General features: G+C 42.6%; 1 protein-coding gene across 1 annotated transcript in view; it reads left to right on the top strand.

The window, feature by feature from the left end:
* The first annotated feature begins 398 nt into the window (after positions 1-398).
* Positions 399-11,027, top strand: part of LOC146831157 (uncharacterized) — a 57,178-nt gene continuing 46,549 nt past the window's right edge. Inside the window, exons 1-2 of the mRNA XM_085603844.1 lie at positions 399-831; positions 1,140-1,894. Of these exons, the coding sequence (XP_085459970.1) occupies positions 399-831; positions 1,140-1,894 (1,188 nt within the window). The remainder of the gene's footprint in view (positions 832-1,139; positions 1,895-11,027) is intronic.

The raw sequence follows: 11,027 nt of genomic DNA, 5'->3' as shown, positions 1-11,027 counted from the left end.
AACATCAAATGTCTTCTTTGCAGATGTTATGGCCACATCTTCCTGAAACAATAAGGCTTATAGGGGCATATGTATCAAACTCCCCTTTAGCGAATCTCAAATTGCGAGAATTTGCGATTCGCAAAATCAGATTCGCTAAACGGGATGTATAAAATAAATCGCTAATCATTTGCGATTCCTTAAAAATCGCAAATAATTCGCAGAATCCCGTATTGCGATTTCTTAATAGCGAAATTCGCTAACTAAGAAATCGCAAAAACGGGAATCTGCAAGCCTGGTGCAGGCTGATGACATCACAAACAGGAAACTGTAGTGATTGCCTGCACCTGCTCACCTGAGCCACACCCAGAGGCTGCTTGTGGAGTGTGAGGAGGCTTTCCTGGAGACAGCAACCAGCAATGGATCCCAAACAAAACCAGCAGGGCAAAGATGCAGAAAAAAGAAAGAGAAAACACAAGTTTTCAGAAAAGGAGCAGGAGGTCCTCATTGAGGAGATGGTCTGCAGCCATGAGCTCCTGTTTGGGAAGAAGGCACTCAAAGTCCCAGAGGCCAGGAAGAGGAAAATCTGGCTGGAAATACAGAGCAAGGTGAATGCTGTTGGAGTCACCACACGCACCATCGAGGAGCTGCGCAAGCGGTGGTATGATATGCGCCAGAGGTCCAAGGAGAGGGTGGCAGCCAGACTCAAGGATGCCAGTCAGACTGGAGGAGGACCATCCACTGCAGAGCAGCCAACCCCCCATGAGGAGCTTGTGGAGTCAACCCTCCTGCCTGAGAGCGTTGGTGGTGTGGCTGCAATCGACAGCTCCGACCCCTCATCCAGCAGACAAGGTAAGATGCATGCCAAATCACCCTGCACTCCTCCCCATCCCTTGCACACTCCCCCAAATGCGCATAGTTAACTCCCAACATGCCAATCCAGCCCAGGTCTTACAGCACACCCAGCAATGCATCATGGTACTCGTAGTACTGTGTCTGACTGTGTGTCCATGACACCATCACAAGTAAATGCAACATATGTGTTTTGGGGATCATTGAATAGAAATGTGTCAGAGATTAGCCGTCAAAGATTTGTAACTTTATTGAGTGCCACATGCAGACAGTAACACAAACTCATATAGTCCCCTTTACATCCACAGCACACGCCATGCCACAAGAAGACAGCGCTGAGGGAGAGGAGCCTGCAGACCCTGCGGACTCCAGCGATGAGACAGAGCAGCAGCCAATTCAGCGCAGGAAGCGCGCACATGTGCCCCCACTGCCTCCATTTGAGGATGAAGTCCCAGCAACAGGCGATGACACCGACAGGAGAGAGGGGAGTCAGGGTGTGACAGACATGCCCCGTCATGACGCACCAACACCAAGGCAAAGGGAACAGGCCATTTCCAGGTCAAGGCCCAGGAGCAGCACTGCAACAGAAGGAGAAGGCACCGTGTTCTCCGGCTTGGAACAGTGCATGTTGCAGGAACAGCGCCTGCAAAGCAAGGCAATGCGGTCAATGAATCGCCAGCTAGGCCGCCTACATCAGGACAATCGCAACATGGTAGCGGCAATACGAGAGCTCTGTGCCACTTTGAGGGACACCCAAGCTGCCAATGACAGGGCTGGACGACGTGCCAATGCACGGCTACACAATTATACCAAGGCAGTCAACCGCCTCTGCACCACCACCAGCGCACTCACACGCAGAAGCGTAACCATGCAGGTGGACATGGCACATTGCTGCCAGGACATAGCGCGAGGGCTGGCGCAGGTGACCACTGCTGTGGAACAGCTGCAGACAGCCAATGCAGGTGGCAGCGCACTAATGGCCTCTGCTGAGAGTGAGGACACATCGAGTCGCAGCAGCATCACTCCAACCTTGCCAGGTGAAAGACGCCGCAGTGGCAGACAGGTAGCAGGCCAAGGGCGCACCATGGGGGTCAACCACCCTGGACGGCACCGACGGAGGTGATCATCTGCGGGGACACTGACTGCAACACGGGTGCATTAACCCGCAAAAGGCTGTTTGCCCTATTTCTTGTGCCTTCTCTGCACTGTGTGTACAACATGTGCTGGGTACAATTACATTTTCTTTCATGTTAAGTGTGATTAAACACTTGACACATCATCAGGCTTTGTAGTCTAATTTCCTCAATACTCACCTAAAAGTAGTTTTGTGTGATCTCAGTCCGTCTCTGGCGTCCAGCAGCTGCCCCAACTCCTGGTGCTGGTCTGGCAGGGGGAGCAGGGCGCTCGTCATCCGATGTGTCTGTATCGGTCACATCAATTGTGGTGCCTTTCCTCATTGCCATGTTGTGTAGCATTGCACAGCTTGCCACGATTTTACAGCAGGTCTCAGGGCTGTATTGCAGTGCGCCTCCACTCTTATGCAGGCACCGGAAGCGGCTCTTCAGGATTCCGAAGGTTCGCTCAATGACACAGCGTGTAGATCTGTGTGCCCTGTTGTAGCTCCTCTCACTTGCATTTGCAGGATCCAGGTATGGGGTCAGGATGAAGTCGCGCACTGCATAGGCACTGTCACCTGCATGGAAAAACACACAATAGGTGAGTCAATGTCCCCCCCCTCAACTGATGTAGTGGATGTATTGATGTGTGCAATGTATTTACCGAGCAGGTACCCCTCCCCAAACTCTCCAGCACTCAGACGTCTGTGTATTCCACTGTGTCGGAAGATGAAGGAGTCATGTGTACTGCCGGGGTATTTGGCTACGATGTCGGTGATGTGATACTTAGCGTTGCACACAATCTGTATGTTGAGGGAATGGTAGCATTTCCGATTCCTGTAGACATATTCAGTTTCTGCTGGGGGTGTGATGGCCACATGGGTCCCGTCAATGCAGCCGATGACGTGGGGGAAACGTGCAATCTGGTAGAAGTCCAGTATCGTTTGTTGTAATGCCTGTTGGGTGGTGGGGAAGTAAATGTGATGTGGGAGCCTCAGTAGCATTGCATCTAGGAAGGCATGGAAGAAGCGCGAAAGTGCACTCTGTGACACACCACCAACCTCCGCTATGACCCGTTGAAAACTCCCTGACGCGAGGAGGTGCAGGGAGCACAGGACCTGCACATGTGTGGGAATTGTTTGTGTCCTGCGAGTAGGGTGCTCCAAGTGGGGTTTCAGCTCCTCAATCAGGTCCATTATGGTCTGTGGGTGCAGTCTGTACTTGTCATAGATCTCCTCTTCAGTGTTCTGTAACAGGGTGATGCGCAGCCTGAAGATACGTTCCTGTCTCATTCTCCTGTGTGCAAGGGCCCGAATACGCAGCCTCCTGGCTATCACGTACATTGCAGCCATTGTGGGTGTGTTTGTTGCATTGTGGGCTGGTTTTTGTACCTTGCACCAGTTTACCACCTGCAAGCAATTGGTGTTAATTGCGATTTCTTAATTAGCGAATTTCGTGAAATCGCAATTTGCGATTTTTTCATACATGTGTTTGCGATTTCTTAGCTAGCGATTTCTTGTTAGCGATATTCGCAACGCTAAGGAATCGCAAATTAGGTATTCGCTAGGAAATTCGCAGTTTTCTTGTTTCGCAGCCTAAGAAATCGCTAATTTAGCGATTTCTCATTTTTCAGTTTGGAAATGTGTCATACATATGAAATAGCGAAAAATCAGTCGCAAACGCTGTTTTTTGCGATTCGCAGCGTTTGCGACTAATTTTTGCTTTCATACATATGCCCCATAGTTTGCTCAGGGTATCAAAATGCACGTTCAAAAGCTTATTCAAAGGCCACAGTGGCTCCTTTCTAGCTGTACGGGCAGGTGGGAAGAATACCTGTGTAAATCAAGTGACCACGGAAGAAAGCGTTACAAGACTGGCGAACTCCCAATCAAGAGCAATCTGAAAGCCAGACGGATCATGGCCTCTGGGGAACCTTTAAAGTAGCAAGATAAGTTTGCTACAGAAGCCTTGCAAGCCCCGTGAAGAGAAACCTTGCACACTAAGGAACCACTCAAGGCATTCTCGAAGCCGGAACAGCTGAGCAAACTTTAGCGTCCTTATTCCGACACCAGTATTTGCAAGGTAATTCTTAAATCTCAAGTACATATCCTTCCCCTAACTCTTCATATCTGCCCACTTGATGGTGTTCTAAGCAGTATTAGAAATAGTATGTCGAAATCGCAGAGTAATGAACCCATAGATTATTCAATCCACGGAAGGTGTTTCAGCAACAGTGAACTGCAGACTCTCTAATTTCTCTATGGGTAACATAGTGTATGTTGCATCTTTCGTGCCATGAGTATTTCCTGTTTAGTCAGTTGGTAAGGTGAAAACAGGCTTGTGGCATTAATATGTCACCATGATACGTGACCAGAGTGGAGTGTCTGAAGTGCCCAACTCAATAGCAGTATGGGTCTAAGTTGTGATTGCCCATGTTGTAATGCGGACATTTTGTGTTGTATGATGTCTATTGCTGATGACACTATATCACCTAGGGAGTACATTGTGGAGGAGAGGGCGGTCAAACCATTGTTAACTACTGCTAGAGCATTTTCTAAATGATCCCTGTCAATCTTGTGCAGTCTTTCAGCAGCTTCCTGCCGAGAAACTTTCCATATTTCATTGTATATTGCATCCAAGAAGCATTTTTGATGTGGTTTAGAAGACCTAACAAGAAGTCCCATAGTTCCAGGCCATCCAAAAGAAGGAACACGCGTTGTTTCCCCTGGGACATCATTGACGATTTTAGACAATCAAGGCACAACCTTCTAACACTGTACAATGTTACCATCCCAAGTGTTCTGTCTGCACATAACGCAGGTAAGGTGTTATGTTTGGATACTTGTTATAACATTTTATTTCTGTTTTGGTGCTTTAAATGCTGGGTTCCACTGTTTGTTCTAGTCTTGCTATGTGATGCATCATAGCTGTGTTCCTTTACTGTCAGTTGTATGCTGGCTGTAATGGGGATACCAACGTCATCTCTGTGCTCTGAATAAAGCATCTACTTTATTGAATATTGACCGTGTGGAGAGATACTTTGATTACAACAGATGGTGACGATCAGCTGGCGAATAATAAGAGGAGCGCAGAGTGAATTGCATCGTTGGTGAAAGAATCCACGAAGGTGTTCAGGAATCGACCTGACACAAAGAAATACAGTGAAGATAAGAGTGAAGCTAGACGACCAAGGACTGAAGCAGATAAAAGTAAGAACTTTGTAACGCGCAAACGGCAGCTATTGTTAGTGTGCTGGTCTGTGGTATCTGTGTAAAGCTTGAAATGAAGAATATGTCTGGAGCGGTCGATGTGATTTAATCTTACTACCGAAGACATAATTTCTCGTGCGGAAGTGAAATTTTAACAGTGATTCAAGAATTAGAGTATAAAGCTTTGAACATCGACAGATTTCACTTGGAGCAGTTACCTTTTAGATAATCACAACAGCGCTTGACTCCAGAATTCTTTGAGGAGAAGCTTTACGATTGTTCTTGCACTGGCGTTCTGAGATCTCACAGGAGACTACGTGATATCGACGATGGGAGCGCAAGTGTAATGAGTTACTGAAATGCAAGCGTGCTGCCATTGGAGACGTGCTCACGCGCGAACAGTGGCCATATTAGTGGTTACCACGGGAACTAACTCTTCGGCAAAGGAGCACACGGTTTACTATGCATTTAGTGCTTTTCACCACACGTTACCCAGAAATGGAACTAATACTCATCGAGTAGGAGAGACAGAGTTAAGATATATATATATATATATTTTGTGGTTTTAAAAAAAAAAAAAGGATTCTTGCTCACATCTTTATTGAAATTAGATAGATATATTTTACCAATTGTTTTAGCATATTTACATTGGAAAAATAAATAAAAAAAAGGGGAAAGAAAAAAAAAATATCAGAGAGAAGAAGATCAACAGAGGTGCCATTGTAACATTGACCATATATAACAACACATATATAATATTGTTAGTTAGGAGCAACTTATAGTAATACCAAGTCATGGATAACACTAATGTAATAGCACAACCTTTGTTTCTACAACAACCTGGTGACCCTCCTATAGAGTGGGATGAATGGATAGAAATATTTGAGAATTACATAGAAGCTTTAGATGGTAAAGATTTCAGCGCTTCAAGGAAAAAGGCCCTATTATTAAGTACATTAGGAAAAGAAGGGCAACATGCTTTTAAATTCTTATCTGTTGGTGTTGATGCGGAAGGAAGGGCGATATCAAATGTATATTTAGAAGCAAAGGAAAGACTAAAGAAACAATATGCTAAAGAAATAAACATAGTAATGTGTAGACATAAGTTTTATACACAACCACAGAGACATGATGAAACTATTGATCAATTTGTAACACGCTTACGCGAGTTATCGTTAAATTGTCAATTTGGTGGTATGAGGGAAGAGATGATTAGAGATCAGTTTATTGTACAATGTTGTAACGAAAAAAATGAAAGAAAGATTATGGGCTGCAAATAATCCTACGCTTACAAATGCTATTGATATAGCTAAAGTAGTGGAGCAATCTGAGTTATGTATGAAGGAGATGGAAAAGAAAGAGAATGCCGCAGCAGTAACATGCATAGGTAAAGATGAAGTAGCAGCACTAAGTACTAACAAGAATACTGAGGTAAATGGAAAGAAGGGTGTGTTTGGTAAAAAATACAGCAGTAACCCTAGTTTGAATTCAGACACTAGCAAAACATATGAAAGGATGTGTACTAGGTGTGGTAGCACATACCATACGGCAGATTATAAAAAATGTTATGCTATTGGCAAAGAGTGCAAAAAATGTGGTCGTAAAGGTCATTTTTACAAGATGTGTAAAACATATAAACCTAAGATATCAGTAGTACAAAGCGAGGTAGGGAATATAACAACACTATGTGAGATCGAAGGCGTAAATAAAATATTGTGTGTGGATGAGGAAAACTTAACAAATCCAGTAGGAAGAAGATTGAGACCCAAAGCAATGTTTATGATCCATGAAAAAGAAGTAGAATTAATGGTGGATTCGGGTTCGTTTTGGACAATCATTCCTCTGGTATTGTTCAAACAGAACTGGCCGAACGAAAAGTTACTTCCTAAAGATATCAACCCCGGGGGGTACCAAGGGGAGAAAATAGATATTATAGGATTTATGGTAACAGACATTTCTTTTCATGATAGATGTTTAAGGGGCAAGGTTTATGTAGCTCACAGTGGACCGCCAATATTAGGATGGGCACATCAGTATGATCTACACATAATTATAAATCCAAGAGCAGTACACCAAGTAATGGTGGTTGATGAAATCACAACCAACACAATTATAGAAGGTATGAGCAATGTATTTTCAGATAAAATTGGTGAACTCAAAGGTTACGTTCATAAAATTATACTTAAACCTGATGCAATACCGATGCAGCACAAAGTCAGGAAAGTTCCCATTATTGCTAGACAGGAGGTCAAACGAATGCTTTGTATAAGGTATATTAGAGCAAATTGAAACCTCAAGTTGGATTTCACCTGTAGTTATCACGGGCAAACCTGATGGTAGTTACAGGTTCTGTGTGAACTTGCGCACACTTAATCAAAACATTGTGGTGGACAATTACCCGTTACCAAATATAAATGAATTAATTTTATCCTTAAAAGGGGGGAAATATTTTTTGAAACTGGACCTACGCAGTGCGTACCACCAGATAAAGCTACATGCGGAATCAAAACCACTGACGGCATTCATCACCACGGAAGGTATTTTTCAGTTCACTAGGATGCCGTTTGGTTTAGCGTCCGCTGCTGGGGTATTCCAACGAATGATGGGTTCAGTTTTGAAAGACACAAAGAACGTTGTCTATTTTCAAGATGATGTTTTGGTATTTGGTGACACAAAAGAACACCACGACCTTGTCTTAAAGGAAGTGTTGTGTAAAATGGATAATGCAGGTCTAACTCTTAAAAAAGAAAAATTTAAATTTGCTGTAGAAGAGGTAGAATACCTAGGTTATACCTTATCTTGTGATGGCATTAAACCAAAACGTGATCTTTTGGAGGCTATAAGGAAGGTACCAGCACCCTCAGACAAGGATCAACTCGGATCATTTTTAGGACTCATTGAGCACTATGCAAAATTTGTACACAATTTTGCAGAAAAAACAGAGAAAATTAAACTATTTCTCAGGAAGAGATACAAATTTGTATGGGACATTGAACAACAAAAAGTTTTTGATATGATTAAAAAGGAGATTTGTGAGGCAGGGATTTTAACCCCATTTGACACTAAATTAAGATCGGTTCTCACTGTAGATGCTAGTGCAGTGGGTATAGGAGCTGTATTAGCGCAAATTCATACATCTGGGGTTAAAACTGTAGCATTTGCTTCAAGATCCCTTACCAGTTCAGAAAGGAACTACTCTGTGATTGAAAGAGAGGCTTTGGCAGCGGCATGGGGAACTGAATATTTTCGTATGTACCTGTGGGGTTTTCAGTTTATCTTACAGACAGATCATAAACCCCTTACCAAGATCTTATCTCCTGGTGGGGCAGGCAAGGGGTCAGCAAGGTTGGCTAGACTTGCAGCTCGCTTACAAGAATACTTATACAAAGTTGAGTATATTCCTGGATGGAAGAATTGTCAAGCTGATGGATTGTCTAGACTACCCTTACCATAGAATGAGGTGGATAAAATGAAGGTTGAAGCATTTCAATGTGAGGGCGCGGTTGCAACAGTTGATGAATTAGTGGAGTTATGTAGTGGAGCCATAGATAAGAACAGGTGGAGTGATGGCATGTTAAAGGATGAGGTTCTTCAAGCAGTTAAAGATTTAATTGTTAAGGGAAGTAGGAGGGAAAGTACAGTTCCGATTGGCGTGAGACCCTTCCTGAAAGTTTTAGAAGAGTTATACATTTTTGATAAAGAGGGGAATATTATAATGAAGGATGACAAATTTATTCCTCCACAAGGTTTAAGGTTTTCTTTGTTTAAATTGGCCCATGGAGGTCATATGGGACAAACTCTCACAAAAAAAAGATTAAGGGAGCATTTTTGGTGGCCCGCAATGGATCAACAGGTGTCTGACTGGGTGGAGAGGTGTGTCGAATGTGTTGAGAGTGAAAAAAGACTAAAGGTAGGCAATCAACTTGATTTAGGCAAAATTGGTGTTCCTGATTTACCTTGGCATACTATATGTTTAGACTTTATTGGTCCGTTTGTTAGTTTGAATTCAGAACTGAGATTTGGAGTGGTCATAGTTGATGTGATGTCTAAGTGTCTAATTGTAGAATTTGTAAAGGAGATCACCCCGAAAAATACTATCAGAGTTTTATCTAACATTTTCAAGGAAGAAGGATATCCTGTTAAATTAATCACTGATTATGGTACACAGTTAACTTCTGCAGAAATGACTTCATTTCTAAAATCATGCAGAATAGTACACACTAGAACATCTTTTTATAACCCCCAGGGAAATGGTGTTGTAGAAAGGGCAAATCGCATGGTGAAAGGAGTCATTCAAATGGCAATAATAAATAGGAGAGATGTGAAATCTATGGTCAATGATTTGGTGTGGGCTTATCGCACAACAGTGAATACTGTGTCTGGAAAGGTTCCGTTTGTTGTCATGAGAGGGCGTCCTGCTAGTACCAAGTTAATCCCAGCATGGATGAAAGAGTGCATTGTCTTAGCCAATTTGGATTATGACAAATTAGAGGATTGTAACAAACCTCAACATGGTACATCTATAAGGCCAAATGATTGGGTAAAAGTCAAACCTGGAAGGGTTGGGGCTGGGTTTACCAAATTTCGTGGCCCGTACAAAGTGAAAAATGTACATAGTAGGCATGTTACATTATATAATGGGGAGAACTGGAATTTAAGAAGAGTTGCTCTTTACAAAAGGAACTTCAGTCAGGGAAAGAATGATGAGATTAAGCGTGACAGCAACTTAAATCCTTATCTTCTCATCAGTGACAAAGAAATATGTGACAATCAACCCCCTGTTGTCACTAAGGATCGGGGTGATAATACCAATAATAGAGTTTTGTCACAGAGATCTAGATGCCCACCAAGATATCTACAAGATTATGTATGTGGTGACAAGTAATATTGTTTCCTTTTTGTTCTTCTCTCAAGGGTGTAATTCTTTGTTATAGTACATCTTGTTTTGTTATTGAAAGAAGATATAAAGGGAAGAGGATATGTTATGTTTGGATACTTGTTATAACATTTTATTTATGTTTTGGTGCTTTAAATGCTGGATTCCACTGTGTGTTCTAGTGTTGCTATGTGATGCATCATAGCTGTGTTCCTTTACTGCCAGTTGTATGCTGGCTGTAATGGGGATACCAACGTCATCTCTGTGCTCTGAATAAAGCATCTACTTTATTGAATATTGACCGTGTGGAGAGATACTTTGATTACAACATCAGGCGTGCTGATCTTAAAGCCCTCAGTGTTACCCAGGAATCGTGCTTGACATCCATTAGTGTCTAACGGCCACACTAACCATCCCCTCCAATTGTTCTATCATGTATTGTACATTCCATTGAATAGCATGATGTCAAATGTTTCCTCCTAGTATTTTGTAAACTGCTGCCAGTTTTCAAAATGTGTGAATGTGAGAGTACATGTTGTGTTCAAATCTGTTATCTTAGCTAAGCCAAGACAAGACATTTATTTCACAGTTGCATTCAGGAAAATCATTTGTTGTGGTATTAGGCATGCTCTGAATAAAGCCTTAGTCCCCTGAACGTGCCAATATTTTGTCCCTCAAATTGATTTTACATCAATAGTGTCCCTCCAAAGTAAAACCCTTGTTTGGACAACGGGGAAAGAAAAGAAGCAGAATATATCAGCTTGGAGTTGATTAGCATATTTTTCTTTGCAAGTGACGGTGCAAGCTTATAATAATAAAACACCAGGGTCTAATGTATCATAACCAGAAAAATAAGCAAACATCTGAACAAATATCTTTGAACTACCCCATGGTGGTGTAGGGAAATGTTCCCATTGTGTGTTAACAAAAACTGCACGTGGAGTACTTGCTTTATGCAGGAAATGATGACCGTAATGTTGAAAACAGAACACTTAA

The sequence above is a fragment of the Triturus cristatus genome, chromosome 5_1 (genome assembly GCF_964204655.1).
Source record: "Triturus cristatus chromosome 5_1, aTriCri1.1, whole genome shotgun sequence".
NCBI lineage: Eukaryota > Metazoa > Chordata > Amphibia > Caudata > Salamandridae > Triturus > Triturus cristatus.
This window is presented reverse-complemented; position numbering and strand designations above follow the sequence as displayed.